General features: G+C 44.9%; 1 protein-coding gene across 1 annotated transcript in view; it reads right to left on the bottom strand.

Moving 5' to 3' along the window:
* Positions 1–550: 550 nt before the first annotated feature.
* The window catches only part of jph3b (junctophilin 3b), a 78,692-nt gene continuing 63,030 nt past the window's right edge, over positions 551–16,212 (bottom strand). The window contains exons 5-7 of the mRNA XM_068603834.1: positions 13,669–13,793; positions 11,733–12,718; positions 551–2,593 (exon numbers count right to left, since the gene is read on the bottom strand). Of these exons, the coding sequence (XP_068459935.1) occupies positions 2,513–2,593; positions 11,733–12,718; positions 13,669–13,793 (1,192 nt within the window). The 3' untranslated portion in view covers positions 551–2,512. The remainder of the gene's footprint in view (positions 2,594–11,732; positions 12,719–13,668; positions 13,794–16,212) is intronic.

Raw genomic sequence — 16,212 nt, 5'->3', positions numbered from 1 at the left:
GTAATACACATTTTGGCAGGAGGATGGAGTTTTAGAGGTGTTATTTCTTGTAGAAGCCCTTGTTTAGATGAACATTCTTTATACTTTATGATCCATATCAGTTAAACAGCATCTTCACTCCTCTGAGCGAGGCACCCTGGGTGCTGTCATTGTGTAGTTCCCATCAAGGACCAGAAGAGGGCAGCAGAGGACCACGTTGAGACCTGATGTGTGGCGGGACGCTCTCTGATGGAGGTGGCGTTGCATCCATCGTGACACCTGACCAGGGGTAAACCCCGCCCCCACCCAAACACAGGCCACGCCCCTGCACTGACGGAGGAAAATTCAGTTAAGGTTGCTATGGTAACCATACCCCTCGCTCCTCATCGGGTCGTGCCACTCCCTCTCTGCATAAGGGATGCTGCCTGACAATCTCACACACACACACACACACACACACACACACACACACACACACACACACACACACACAGGAGAAAAATCTATATCTTTTAAAAACACGAGAGCCAAGAGTCACTTTCTTTCAAACACTTTTCATTTTTTTCTCCACATAACTCAAAAACAAAACAGTAATTCCCAGAAAAGTAAAGAAAGAAAGAAAGAAAGAGAGAGTAAGAAAGATAGAAATAAAGAAAGAGAGAGTAAGAAAGAAAGAAAGAAGGAAGAGAGTCAAACTATAGAGAGCTTGGCATGCTGTAGCATGCTGCGGACTAACAGGGTGGTGCAGGGCACCGTCACCAGGCTGATGGCATACAGCAGAGCTTCTTGAACCTTTTCTTCAGTCTGGGACCAAAACAAATAAAACAAAAATACATCGTTCTGCCTCTCGCAGTGCAGGCTCGTTAGACTGTACTCTTGTAATAATGGGGAAGGGAGGAGGGAGGAGGTTGGGGGGGGGGCAACACCAGAAATGAGCCAATAGCTGAGTTTGGGTTCCAGTCCGTGTAATTCTGTGAGGAACACTGCGTTGGACAGAAATAAAATAAAAAAACAACAACAGCGATCCTCCCTGCCCCTCCCTGGAAGTTGTTACCGATGGCAACGTGCTCGGCCATCCCGCGAGCATCACGTGGAGGGAGGATGAGGATGAGGATGCCCACACACGTTCATGCAGTCCGATGAGCGTTCCATGTGCGCGCATGAGTGTGGTGAACTCTGACCTCGCTCGTCTTGCATCATTTCCCCAAAACTCTCAGCTTTTCCCCTCCCCCTTCCTCCTCTTTTCAGATTCACACGACTAAAATATTGCAGTACAAAAGCATGCATTTTTGGACTTTTATCAATTTGCGCTACAAAAGCAAAGCGGGTGACAACTATTATTTAAATTTCCAGACATCTTGCGTAGCATAAAAGATGTTGCTGCTGCCTCCATGTAATGTGTTGGAGACAAACAGTGGGAGACACTGATTTATCAATGGGACATTGCCTTGGACGCCATAATTTCTGGTAGATTGTAACAATGGTCATTTATCTGGTCGTTCACCTTACGAGATAAGTCCAAAAAAGAACCATTATCACTGGTTCGTGAGCACTGGTCCCCACGCGAAAGGCCACAGGGGCAACTTGGGAGAGACCACAGCACGCGGCCGTTCAAGCACACGTACACACATTGCATGAGAGAGAGGGTAAAGAAGAACAACCACACTCACATTCTGCACATATAAACCCATTTTAATGTTGTTTTTTTATTAATGAGACGGATGTGGTGAAAGCCATGACTCGCCAGCTCTTGTGCTGTACGTACGCACACACACACACACACACACGCACACGTGGACACACGCACACGTGGACACACGCTGAGAACCATCGGTAACAACACCCGGGCCGAGCAGGCGGAGGAACCAAAAGGCAGGAGTTATATAAAGAGGGCTGGAGGGTTACGAAATAAAGAATATATCCATCAACGTATTATACATGAGAGAGAGAAAAAGAGAGAGAGAGAAAGAGAGAGAGAGAGAAAAAAAAACCGAAACAAAATGTTCATAAATAAATTGTAAGTTACAAATCGGTTGAAAACTATGATTTGAAGAATGAAAAAGAAACAAGAAAAAAGAAAGAGTCTGTCTCTTCAGTCCTGTCTGCAGACAGTGGAAGCAGACGTCTCGCCGTATCGCCGGCTGCAGCTCTCAAGGGGATCAGACCGGTCTCAGCCCGATGGGAGTCTTCATGTGGTCACCCAAGTCCACTTTCCTGGACTCTGTTGCCTCCTCACAGTCCTGCTGCCGGGACTGGCTCGCCCCCTCTTTCGACCACTCCTCTCACACCCAGCTGGACCGAGCTCAGCCGAGGTGCGCCCTCCTGCACCCTCGTCTTCCTCGTCTTCCTCGTCGTCCCTCAGCCGGTCGCGGTCCTCCCGCAGGGGAACACCAAAGGGGCCGGAGGGGTGTGTGTGCGTGTGTGTGGGGTTCGGCGGGAGGGTATGGGGCCTGCAGGCTTTCGTCGGTAATACTCACATGAAATGTATAGTTGTCGTAGCATAGATAGGCTGACTCTGAACGCGGCGCTGTCTTTAAATAAAAAAGTGGATAAACAAAATAGCCATTCCGATGTTGAGAAGGATTACCATGACAACCAGGATGGCGCTGTAGGCCTGCGTGGGAGAGGGAGGGAGAAGAATGGGGAGAGCGTCAATAATCGGGACGCACGCGCACACACACACACACACACACACACACACACACACACACGCACACACGCACACAAGGCTGTTTTCAGTACATCTAACCGTCTAATACTCACAACTGTGAGTCGTCTATTTGCCTCATTTACCAAAGTAAGACTTTTGTTTATTCCCATATTTGGCTATTAATATGTCAATAAACACGCTATTCAATATGAGGGGATTCTCATTGAAAAAAGGAAGTAGGGGAACACAAACCTCCAAACCTACTTGTGGTTGAATAGATGTTCCTTTGTGTCATCACAATTTCTACATCAAGATAGATGATTATCCTCTATTGTGTCAATGTATCATATGAAGTTATTAGTGGCCAGAGGATTGTTGTTGTTGTTGTGGTGTTGAAATAATTTCACACTTTTAAAATCACATTCTTTGGACCTTGCATAACTGCCAGCACATCACTCACCCCGCGGCTGTCAGGGGAATTCTGGTAGCTGTCACTTCGGCTATAAGAGCCTCTTTTACTGGTCCTGAAATCTTACAGCCCTGGGGTTTATCTATATATATATATATATATATATATATATATATATATATATACACAACCATCTCACATTTTGAAGACGCTAGGTATTCACCCGACAGCAGCAATGTTGTCCTGTATTGAATAAAACAAGGATACTTCCTTTTAGTGCTGCTGTGTGCTACTAAAACTAATGAATCTGGAGTATAAGTTGTCAGCCTGCACAGCGCGGTCGATGTTCTTTGTTTTTGTTGTTGTCTTTTTCAAATATTGGGGATACTAACCAATCAACCTCGACGGCTGTACTCCGCCTCGGCCACATCGCCTTTAGAAATAGCATTCAGGTACTAGTAGGGAAAACTCTTTTATCTATCTGGCACATTTCGAAGCGGTGTTGCTGGAGCTGTTTGAATAAAGGAGCAGAGCTTGGCCACGTTTCCAATGGAAAAAACCCAGTGCTGCATCGGATAACTGGTGGGGAAACTAGATCTGTACTAGATATGCCAACCCCACTTCCTCAGACAATCTAATAAGATATCAGTACTAACTAGATTCACGTCCCACTGCACCCCCACACCCTCCATTCCCTCCTCTCTCTCTCTCTCTCTCTTTACCCGGTTTGCTACGTGTGGTGCTGTTTGACATTTGCAGTGTCTTCGCAGTGCGTTCAGAGATCAGACCCCCACCGGCAGCGACGGCGTTACGTGTTACGAAACGCAGCGCTCCAGCGACGAAGGAGCAATTTGCATCTGGATCTCAATAATAGAATCACGCGTTGGTCGAGCCTATTACATTTACAAACAAAGGAGGGAGGGAGGGTGGGGGGGGAGGCCTCGCTTCTCTGACAGTCAGGTCAGAGGGCGAACTCGGCCGCAGAACGGCCGCCTGGAGCTGGCGGGGGAGTCAGTGTCTTGCTCAGTGACACTTAAGCAGATGCTTGCTGACAACCCGGGTCATGTGGGTAAAGGCCTGCCTTTCTGACCACCTGTCCGCTCCGGGTAAATATGTGAAAGTGAATCAAGTATATTCACTGACATTATCGTCGATGTAGCAGATTTTTTTTTCTTCTTTTTTTTTTTACCACATAAGTGTGTGTGTGGTTGTGTGTGTGTGTTTTAATTGAGTCTAATGGTCTTCACAATAGTTGCAGCGGAAAGGGAAAGTGGGACTCTAAACACAGCATTAGTGCATCATTGTTGCAGATGAATCTGTCCACAGTGGCCGCTAACAAGGTTTCTGCTGATCAATCCGGTGAAAGGCTTATCACAAATCTGTGTCATAGATGATTACCAGACCGGGTGGAGGAAATCCTCCGATCGTTAGCGTCCTCTGCCTGTCTTTAGAAAGGAAATCTACACTTTTTATGTCGGCAATGTCGACTTGCCGTAGTGTCGACTTGTAGACTTTGAAATCTATCTTCACTCTTCGAGAAATGATTTGTTGATTAGTGAATAATTTGAGGATTTTTTTTTTATGTCTCGTCATCTCATTTCTGCCGCAGGAGCAGGATCACTCACAATTAGTATTTTTCGATGAGTGAATCATATGGAAACTCTGATCATACCAAGACAAGTTGGAAAATACACATCTGAGGGAGCTCTAAAATCTGTACTCCAACTGAAGCCACAGCCAGCGGCAGCAGCAACTTGTTTGTTTCTCCCTTAGTTTTCACACCAAATAAACAAACAAGATACAGTGTGTTAATTATGGCGCTTTAGAGGTGCTCCTAGGCAAATGTGCTTACCTTTAAATGGAGCCAGGCTGGCTGTTTCCCCCTGTTTAGAGTTTTTATGCTAAAATAACCTAATTCTGCTGAGTTAGAGATCTCTTCCTGCGAGGAAGTGTAGATGTCAAAACTATTCAACTTCAAGAATTTTGAACGTAGTGAGCAAATTTAGATTTGTCCGAGAAAACGCTTGACCAGAAACATCCTCCCTCACGAGAAGCATGCTAGATAGAATGTTTTAATGGTGTGATTTACATTTATAAAAAAACTGAAATTTGGAGGGAAAACGAATATTAAAGGTCCAGTGCGTGGAACATAGTGGCATCTAGTGGTGTGATTGAAGATTGCAATCGACAGAACGTCCTTCTGCTTCCTCGTTCTCCAAGGCTGAGGTAACATGAGCCAGCCGAGAGGAAAAAAAATGTCACGAGCACATCGGAGAACTACAGTTGACCATATTGTGCGGGAACGTGGCCGTGCAACATGGCGGACTCTGTGAAGAGGACCTGCTCCCTGTGTAGACATGAGGGGCTCATTCTGAACTAATGAAAACACCCCAAAAGGGTTAGGTTCAGATGATTATACAATGAAAACATAGTTTTGTCAAAGTTTATATTCCACTGCCTGAAATGCAACGCACATTTCCCTCAATGTCAGAAAACAACATTGAGAAAGAAGTAAGTGAGACAGCATGTTCATTTTTGCAGAACTGATTGCATAAATAAACTATTGCTGCATCACACAAAAGGCCCCTTTACACAGACATGCAAAAGGCCCCAATCACCCCTTGTTCAGTGTCTTTTAGTTGTTATTTTGTAGCTCTTTGTCATTATTGTGTGCCTCTTTCTAGTGCTTTTGTTTCCCTCTGTCATGGTTTTGTATCTATCTGTGATTGTGTTGCTTTTTTTCTGAGTCAATGTATGTCTCTTTGTGGTCTCTTTGTTGCTGTTTTGCATATTTTTGTAGTTGCTTTGGTCTCTTTGTGGCTCTTTTTGTGTTTCTTTATGGTCTTTTTCGGGTAATGCTTGTATTCATAGTCAATGCTTGTCTCTTTGTGGTTTCTTTGCCGATGTTTTCAATCTCTTTGTAGAGTCTTTGGTATCTTTATGTCTCTTTTTGTGTCCATTTGTGGTTGTTTCATTTTTCTTCGTGCTGGTTGTATGTTTCATTTTGAATTTCTTTCGGGTTTATCCGCGTCTCTTTGAGTGACGTTTAAGGTCAAGAGGGCCTGTTCAGTAATCCAACCAATCCATGTACTTCTATTTATCTATTTTTTAATACATTGTAGGGAATTTATGGAGGTGTAGCTGTTTACGTTGATCCGTTTTAAGAAACTCTCCTAATGCCATTTATAATTGTTGTAATGTATCTACAATATGTTATTGTATTACATCAATGACTGGTACCACACTCTGAAATCCGCAATTCTACCATTATTTCTCTCTTTTTTTGTCAATACTGCTGAACAAGCAACCTATTTCAATTTTTTTCAATAACTACTATTTTCTTTTAAAAAACCATGTCAAAAGAGCCGGTTTATTCTTAATCCACCTTGAGTAAAATCGTTAAAATGTGCAGAGCACAGAGCAGCACTCTTTAGAGATAACAAAGATCAGGTTAAGTATAATCACGGAACAAATAGTTTGAGCCCCTCATTTGTTGTTCTTTTCCCTTTGCTGGAAACTGCTATGAACCACTTTGCTTTCGGTAATAAAGAGATGCAATTTAATCTCCCCACCAGCTCCCTTGACCCCACCAAACACCTTTTTATAGCAAAATGCTTATTATCTTGAGAATGAAGTGCTAGCAAGGAACAAATAATTTTCCTGCATACTGGTGTCCCCTGGAAAGGAGAACTGCCACTGTGAGGCATCTCTGAAAGAAGAGTAACTTATATCCTGAAGGCTTTTTTTTCAACAATTACTCAGAAAATTCATTGGAAAGCTATATTAACGATAATGCTTCACAATCGAAGGTTTTATATGAATACCGTAGAAAATGGTAATGTACAATGAAAAAATGGTTGCTCTTGTTCTTTTGATCTTTTGTTTTATTGCTGAAAGATTTATCGTTTTGTTCTGTTTTACTACTCCAGCAGCAGCACGCAGCTATTTTTTTTAGAAATTACCCAACTCGACTCAATGAGCAAGAGTTGTGGACAGTAACTTGTACTTTTTTTTTGGTTCCACCTCGGTTGCGGTTCCAATGGGGGGGTACTATCCTCAGTGGAAAACCAAATAAAGAAAAGGACCTGGTGAGTCGAGTCAAAGCGAACCGAACCATGCAGTGAAAATGAGACGTTAGCGACCACTCCTCCACTCAGGCTAACTCGTGGGATCCCCCAAGGCGCCATCCTAGGACCAGTGTTTTTCTGACTTGAAAAGTAACCATTGACAAAAATATCAGATAATTATTTTTTAATGCCATGCAGACCATATGCAAATCTACTGGTATAAGGAACGGTCAGGAACGAGACACAAAAAATCCGGGTCTCCTGCATGACTCGCTACACAAGCAATCCAACAGTTGATCAAGGAAAGACGTTACTTTAAATCCTTGACGCTGAGCGGTCTGCGTTTTGATCACTGTCGGGAATTTGGGTGCTGGCAGTTCAATATCTCCAGCACTGCCTTTTATCATCTTATAGGAAATACCGCAAATGTACAGCCACATCCTTCAGACGTGGACGCTGAAAGATCTTTTGTCACCAGCGGGCTGGACGACAATGCTGCAAGACTTCATTTTGTGGCCCACCTAAGACAGCTTTACATAAACTGCAGATCCACCAAAATGCAGCAGTGTGTGTGTGTGTGCTTGTGTGTGTGTGTGTGTGTGGGCCCATGGTTTTTACCCTCATTGGAGTAGGGACTAATAACATGTCAAACACACTTTAAAGACGTGTCCCTGCCAAATCTGTCCCTCATTAGCGGTTCAGGCCTTTCACTTGGTTTCCTGATCCTCTGGTAAGGCCGATAGAAGGAGCAGGTCTCAATGTCTGTCTGGAGTTGACGCTGGCGTCACAATCTGTCGACATTTTTGAGTCAAACTTCGTAAGATATTATTTTTAGCTCACAGTCTCTGGCCGCGAGCCTGCTCCTTCGTCTTTCATGTCTTATTAGTTTGTTATTTCAAGATCTCCTCACCATCATGAGAGTTTTTGTTATTGTGGGTCACGAAGGGCTCGTGCTCCTCTGGAGGACGCGCCCCACTGAGGTGTTGTTCCCGTAAATATGAGCCCTTTGGGATGCGCGCAGGTTCATTTCTGTGTTCCATGATGACGACTGGCTCATGTCTTTGAGTGGACACAGAGGTGCAGTGCTATTTCGGTACGGAGGCTTAACACTGAATAGGGCAACAAAAAAAGTGTGCCTTCTACATAATGCTCTTTTGTATTGCAATCTTGTGCAAAAAGCACCTTATCAATTAAGTTTGATTGATTGCTAAAAAGAGGTCATTTGTGTGTGTGTGTGTGTGTGTGTCTGTGTGAGCAGCCTCAACGTTAGCATGGCGTATTTATCAGACTGTGATAGTATCTTTGTGTGCTGTGAACCTGTCTTACACAAATCTCACTTGCTTCTCTGCGGATGCAAACACACAGACACAAACACACACTCACACACACACACCACCTCCATCCACCCACCCCCCGCCCCCCCCGTCCCCTTGTCACTGACACACACCAACCGATTGGCCGCCGTTGAAGCAAGGCATAAGCTGTTCCCTAGCAACAGAGAGATGGTTAACCAATAGGGGGCCTTCTGGTGAGGAAGGGGCTAGTTTGCCAGTCTACTGTTACTAAGGTGCAGAGAGGACCGCTGGGGTTCTCTCTCCGCCTGCATATCTGTGTTTGGTGTGGTTTAGGCTTCGATGTTTTCACGTAGCAGGTAGCAGCAGCTGAGCGACTGAATAACCGGCTTCATCCACAGCGCCGTCATCAGGCCGCTGCAGACCGATTTGAATTAAAGAGAGCAAGTTGTGCGAGGAGAGTGGAACTGTGTTTAACAGTTTACACACAAGGGGAGGGAGAGTGTGTGTGTGGGTGCAATAGAGAGAGAGAGAGAGAGAGAAAGAGAGAGACAGAGAGAGAGACAGAGAGAGAGAGCTTGTATTTATAATGTGTTGCTTTCCCTTGCAGCTTGATTTTCATTTTTCTTGGTTTCATTAGCTAATGCTGCGACCGTATTATTATCCAGGATTAGCGTGGTCGGGGCCGTCCACCAGCCTGAGTCAAGACGTAGCCAAAAAATTATATTAAAACGGCGTAATCCTACCGCTGCTAGCTCGTAGTACAAAAAAAAAAAATCTTTCTTTATTTCACAAGGTTAAACCTTGTGCCTCTCCCCCCAGGATTATCTTAATATGTGGGATAACATTGTGTTATGTCACTGGGGATGGAATGTATCCTCATGACAGTGGGCAACAAATCCTTTTAGTCAAATCAATGTGTGGCAGTGACGCGACAGATATGACAAATGCACCGTTCAGCTGCTGTCCAAGGGTGATAATAGAGCCAAACAGAGCCGTGCAGAGGTTCAGACTCGGCGTGGAGACGGTAATGAGGCCTGGGTGGCAACGGCAAACCCACATTACTCAATGGCCCCACCCAGCCAAGTTTTGATACACATTTTGTTGCAAAAACTGGGAAAGTTTCAATGCCAGGCCAGGGGAAGTGTGAAGCCATAGACTATTACGTTGACAGGAGGAATTGTGACCGTCTAAAAGCTGTTTTGGGAAATTGTGCTGCCCCCCTACGCAGACACGGGAAACACAGACGATCTCAATGAAGGAAACTTTCAATAATTGGTCAAGTTTCAAGTCTACAAATATGATGCACAGAATCGTCCGGAGCAGCTGCCCAGAAACGAAACTTTGATGATGCCAGATGTTGAAAAATGAGCAGCTGGATTCAGCAAACTCCTTGATGTTGCGCTAAAGCAAAACGGAAGTCTGTGAAACGGCAGGCACCTCTTGTGCTGTAACGGCATGATAAGCTAAGGATGAGTCAACAAGTGAACTGAACAAGTGAGCAAGTGAAGTCAACAAACAGACAATCGGGTTCATGGACACAACTGAAATGGTTAATTTAGTCTTTCAAAGAAGGTATTGCACGGACACTGGACCCATCCATGTGCTTTGCCTTCAGTTTTGACGGTTTCAGGAAAAAAGGGAGGTGTGCGTATGACTCTAAAAAAGGATTTTTCCTCAAGCTAGGTACCTTCACTATCAGCAAAATTTGCTTATAAATAACATGACGATGTTTTTAGGCCTTGGCACTATTTACGTAATATATCTTGATATTTGATTATTTTCTCTCGAATATTTATAATATTTAATTAAACCCTATGCGGTGTATGATCACACCAGCGTGTGCCTTCTGGCAAACTAATCTCAACACTGAGACAAAAAACACTAATCCCCTACTGTCCTCTTGAGGTCAAATTGGACTTTCAAATTGTATGAAATTTTAATTATTATTCACACAATAGAAATTTGAATTCTCTCTGAAATACTCTTTGCAGAGAGTAGCTAATGAAATCACAGTAAGTAATGGTGTTTTGTGCATTAGCCATACTCAATAGTTTACATTGTTTATCTTAAATTTAATTCAAACATCGTTGCCAGGGAAGCATAGCACGCACCCTTTGCTTGTCCAGTAAACACTGTCACACTGTTGAAGTAGATTACATCGTCTGTCTGGAGCCGTGTGGATGCAATCGATACGCTCTAGATTATGCGCTGTGTATCATTCATTAAAAATAACGAGTGTGTTGTTTCTTTCCTAATTCACACACAGGACAATGGCTGCACCAACAACCTTTTTCCCACTTCCAACTTGTCTAATACCGATTCTCGGTCAGTGCCCCTCGGCGTCTGATGCCGAGGCACCCCGTAGGAGACGCAACGGGCATTCAGGCTAAACAGATCGGCGTCATTGTGAGACGGCTTGAGCAAATGAAAAAGTCCCCTTATGGAGGACGGTTGGGGTGGATGGTTGAGTCAAACACTGACTTTCACCCAGGAGGCCACTGATCAAGTCCCAAGTCAACCTATTTTACTTTACTGCTTTTGGTATGAATGGCATAAGTAATACTTATTACCTTACATATTATCTAATATTCAATACTATACATTCAGATGTGTTTAGGCATGCATAATTGTCTTGTTATTGTGTTCAAAGTCAAATTAAAATTCTTATGGCATTTCTTTGCTTCCATATTTTTACATCAAAGTACACGAAAGAGCAGCCGTGCAGCCGGTAAGGACTTGGAGTCTCACTGAAGGACACTTTGGCAGAGCGAGAGCTGTTTACTTGGCTCCTTGCTGATGTCACGCCCCCCTCCTCCCCCTCCCCTCGCATCGCCCCCCTCCCCCCCACGCCCCGAAAAACAGCGCACCAAGAAAACCGTTTAATCCTCCAGTCTAAGTTCTTAAACCAGGCAGTATTCACAGGGTCGAGAGTTCATCAGTGAGGTCTGGTCGTGGCAAAAATGAAAACCCGCGAAAATCTGCACGGATGGAATTTTTGGGGAAATGTAATGCTATGGCGTACATCTGTTAATTCGCAGTGAGGTGAAGGCAATGATCATTTGATCATGAGGTGAACTCTGGAAAGAGTGCATTCTCTACAGCTGTAAGAGCCCGTTTTGTATTTTTCAACCTAAATTTTGACTCAAACTGCCTGTGCGCCAGAGGGAGATTTCCGTGACGATACAAAGGGCCCGAAAGTAAAGTGCAGTTCGTGTTGAGGACAGCAGCAGTTTTGTGAAACGCTAACCTTGTGTTGCTTTAATCTCATCATTCAGAGTTTGTCGAGTGTTGTATTTGTGGAACAGAGCTGTTGTGCTCGGTATGAGTCTTACCGAGTTGCCTTTGCTCTGCGTGAGGCTGTGGTCCTGCTGCTCCGGTGTGATGGGGGAGGACTTCAGAGGGGGGGAGAGGGTGAGGTCCCGACGCAGAGGCCGTGAATCCATCTTTTCCCCCGCTCTGTCCAGCTTGTGCACTGAGTCTTTACCCCCGTCCCTTCCCTCTTTTCCCTCCCTTCCTTCGCGGTTCTTATGCCTCTGCCGCTGCACTGTGTGCGAGCGGCCCTCGCCGTGAGCTTGACTATGCCCGGGCTTCTCCTCCCCGGGCCCATGGGGCTTGTGGGTAGTGGAGTCTCTGGGCTGTAAAGGCTTCATCTCCATCTCATAATTGCTCATTTTCTCCTCATCCTGCTCCAGCAGCCGACCCCCCCGACCGTGCACGCCCCTGTGCCCCGAAGTCCAAGAGGCCGACGAGGACGACTCCGTCCACCTGTCCCCTCTGGCCTGTCTGTGATTGGACGATCCATGCTCCCGGGTCTTGTGATTGGAGGAGCTGTGTTTGTGTCCGTTGGTCCGGCTCGCTCCTCGTCCGCTGAGCCCGCCTCCCCCTTTCGCCAGCACCCCTTTCCTCTTGTCCTCGCTCCAGCTGTTGGCGCGTGGGGGCTCCCCCTTTCTTCCTCCTCCGCCTTCGCCTCCCCCGCTTCCTCCTTCCACCATCACCTGGATCTCCGTCTGACCTCCTACCCCACCTTTCTCACATTTTTCTCCGCCGTCCTTACTCTTGTCCCCGTGGTCCACGGCGGTCTGCCGGTGGAAGCGGGCACTCTTGGTGCGCTGAGAGGGCCGGGTGGGGGGAGGCGGGGTGTGAGGCGGGGAGGAAGAAGGCGGGCTGAGATCAGGGGTGGCGGCGTCGTTCGAGGGGTCGTCGGAGCCGGCGCTCTTCACGTAGAGGTCGGGGCTGTCGGCGGTTCCGACGCTACTCGACAGCCCCTCGCCCTCCACCTCGCTGGACACCTGGCGTTTGGGGCGCTGCACCTCCATGCCTGCAAAGGACAGATGACATCAGAAAAGTGACGGACATTTTATAGGAGGCGTAATGACGTCGTGTCTGTGCTTTACGTGGCAATTACTACTTTAGACTTGTTTAAATGTGAGCGCAACAACGATGACATGCATGTTATTTCAGAACATGTTGAGACTAGATGAAAATGAATTTAGAATGGTAAATATGTCCATTAAATCAATCACACGACATACTGAGTAGCATGGCAAGACCTGTTGGAGATGTTTACCCCAGACGGCTGGTCCAAAGACTGCAGCGCAAAAAATAAATAAATAAATATGCAAAGCCATCTTTGTGATGTAACTATTTAATCTTTTAAAACATTTTTTTGTGCATTTACTATAAATCTCCCAACGGAAGAGTGAAGCTGGAATGATAAAAAAAAGATCTTAATCCTAATGATTTTTGCACAGTCCCTTAGTTTTTATCCGTAAACAAATGTGAAAGAAGCGGTCAGGCACATGTTGATGCCCAGGATGTATACGCGTCAACACGGACAAAATGTCAGCGCTGGTACTTGTTGACGTAGAAACAGACAGCCGCTGAGAGCAGAATGGATGGTAAAAGAACAATCACTGTCATCCCAGGTATCCGTGAGTGGGAGTGTACAGTACGTGTCATGAAGTCAGAGTGTGTGTGTGTGTGTGTGTGTGTGTGTGTGTGTCACTGCGCTGAGGAGTGCATGGTCTTGTGGGTTGGCTACCTGCGGTGCTGTACAGGTGTGATTGGCAGAAGCCGAAACGCAAAGCTCGAGGGTGGTTTACACTGACCTTTATCACCATCCCACACACACACACACACACACACACACACACGTGTTTTGTTTGTTCACGCATGTGTAGGCACACGTGTTAACTATATGTCTGCTTAGCTGGGTTTGTTGATTATGGACATATGGGTAACTAGACATGTTGTGATTTCGGCGCCCACCGTTTCCCGGGTGCTGGAAGGAAGGGGAGAACTGCTTGGCGGTGACCCTCGCCATGCGACTCTCCTCCTGGGCTTTCTGAGCTGCTCCCGCCGCGGCCTCAGCCTTTCCCTGCGCATGCGCCGTCCTGACGAACAGAAGACAGGGGAAAAAGAATGTGCAGAGAAGAATAAATACATCAAACTTTTCACTTTAAACATTCAGAATTGTTGGCCGGTAGTGGTGTCCAAAACAAAGTCCTTTGAGAGAAAAAAAAAGTGCACCAGGGTTGGAAGGAGATAATGCATTCTTGTTCAAAAGAGCAGAACACAATTGAAAAACATTGTCCAAAACTACTGTTTAAAAAAAAATACAAAATATAATAACTGACCTTTGGAACAATAAAGGTACCGACAATGCACCACAGTATTTCTGTTTTTCACTGACATAGCCCGAGTTTAATACAACGTTATCAATACACACAAGACTCTCTGAAGGCAACCAGTTCGCCTCCATTATTAACTTTGTATTCACCATATTTATCGCCTGAACTAGGACGCTTCCGTATTGCATCAGTTTATATGAATAAAGGCGATTAGGAAATCTATGTCGACATTTTTTAAGCTGTAAGAAACTTTTATGCTAGCAACTATGAAGTATTAAAAGAAGAAAATACACCTATTAAATCAAGGCTAGTTTGGTGTTAGCTCGATAGCTAGTCTGCGAGCTGAACGCAAGCTAGCCGTTTACTAGCTAGCAGACAGACAGACAGACAGACATGTTGGTTTAATTGACACAGGAAGTGGTTGCTACGAGCTGCTAACATTATTCAACCTGATTAAAGGCGTTTAGCTAGCTAAGGAGATAACCCACCAATTCTTAATTGCAGCTGCTAAGATCTGATATTTAATGAAGATCTCTGATTTTTTTTTTTTTACAGAAACTTAAATGATAGATCTACATACAGTCCCCTCCCCATTAAACCTATTCAAATCATTTCTTCTTAGGTACTGAAGAATAAAATGTCCAAAATCCTCAGTCATGGAGAAAGAAGTACCGGAATCAAAACGTTATAATAAAAAAGATTTAATAAAAAGAGATGATTAATTCGACAGATACAATACTTGATCAAGGCTCTTTAAACCACAGACTGCACGCAGTCAGCTGTCACCCCAACGATCAACGAAGTAAAGAGGCCGAGAAAAGCTCTGCGCCAGGTTTTAATACCGCTCATTCGCTTGGCTTATGGCCACCATTGGTTAGTTACCATAATTTCACACCTAAGACTATTCCCTGTCTTACTGTTGGCTGACGCTGTCTCAGGGGCGGTTTCTTCAGCTGTCCTCAGCCAACAGTCCTCTGCACCCTGAACAGCTCTTAAAGCTACAGTAACACAATGCTAACGCATGCAGACTATTCAAAATCCATTCACTCCACAATCATAACACAGTAATACAAAACATACAGTGACCTTCTTATGCATACAGGTACATATTTCCCATAATAATATCCCTTATTAATTATCATAACCCTCTCTTGTATTTTAATATGCACATTAAACAATTCTCCAATATTTACACCCCAGACAATTACAATTCTACAAAACCCAACAGTACCATTATGAAAAGAGCAGGCAGCGTACACCCCCTTCATTCATATCTGAGTCATCTCTATTGTGTGTTGTCGAGGCTGACGAATCTCATTATAAAAGACACCTGAGCCGAAGGATGAGAAATAAAAAAACAGTGCACACACGAACACCACGAACAGCTTGACATATTACATGATACCTCACACAGTAACTTATGTATTTCAGAGTTCCAGTATGTATTGTATTCATGTGTTTAATCATTTGCCTGAAAATGTGTTTACTTGCACAAAAATAATGAATCTCTCTGCCTGTCTATCAGGCTTTTCATGTCTCCTTAATCCCTCTAACTGCTTCTTTACAGCCTCCTTTTCATATTTTCCTCGCGCTTTGTTTTATTTCCTCCAATGTTCCTTTGTGTCTCTTTCTAATTGCTCCTTCCATCTTTATCACAATCCCCTTTTCATCTGCCTCATGTCCCTGCATCTCTCTCTTTCTCTCTATCTCTCTCTCTGGTCATATCAAATTGATCTTTTCTCTCAATTACAACCCTACTTTCACCTTTGTCTCCCTCTTTCCATCCGCCTATCTTTTGCCGTCTTCCGAGGGGCTCTCGACTCGTGTAAAATAACCTCTCCATCCCTCCCTCCTCCTTTCTCTCTGGGCAGTAACAGTCTTGATGCAGTGTTGCATGTCGATGGCTATTGATTTATTTTTTCTCTCTCTCTGCCTCAATGTTTCTCTTTGCCCCTTCGCTGCACTCTGTGCCAGCGCTGGTATGCCAGGGCCCACAGTATACTCAACACCACCATTTGTGTGTGTGTGTGTGCGTGCCTGGTGGTCGCGGGGGAGTTGAGGTGTGAGAAGAGAGAAGACTGACTTCCTGTTTCACATGTCGTAATTGCATGCAGAAGCTTATTGCAGGAGTCCCATATTCCCAAGATTTAAAGTTCAAGAATAAACCGCATCCCATGCGAAC

This window comes from Clinocottus analis, unplaced genomic scaffold (assembly GCF_023055335.1).
Source record: "Clinocottus analis isolate CAN_PGR_092001 unplaced genomic scaffold, fCliAna1.0.p SCAF_6, whole genome shotgun sequence".
In the NCBI taxonomy this organism is placed as follows: domain Eukaryota; kingdom Metazoa; phylum Chordata; class Actinopteri; order Perciformes; family Cottidae; genus Clinocottus; species Clinocottus analis.
The sequence above is the reverse complement of the archived record's forward strand: the minus strand, read 5'-3'. Positions and strand labels throughout refer to the sequence as shown.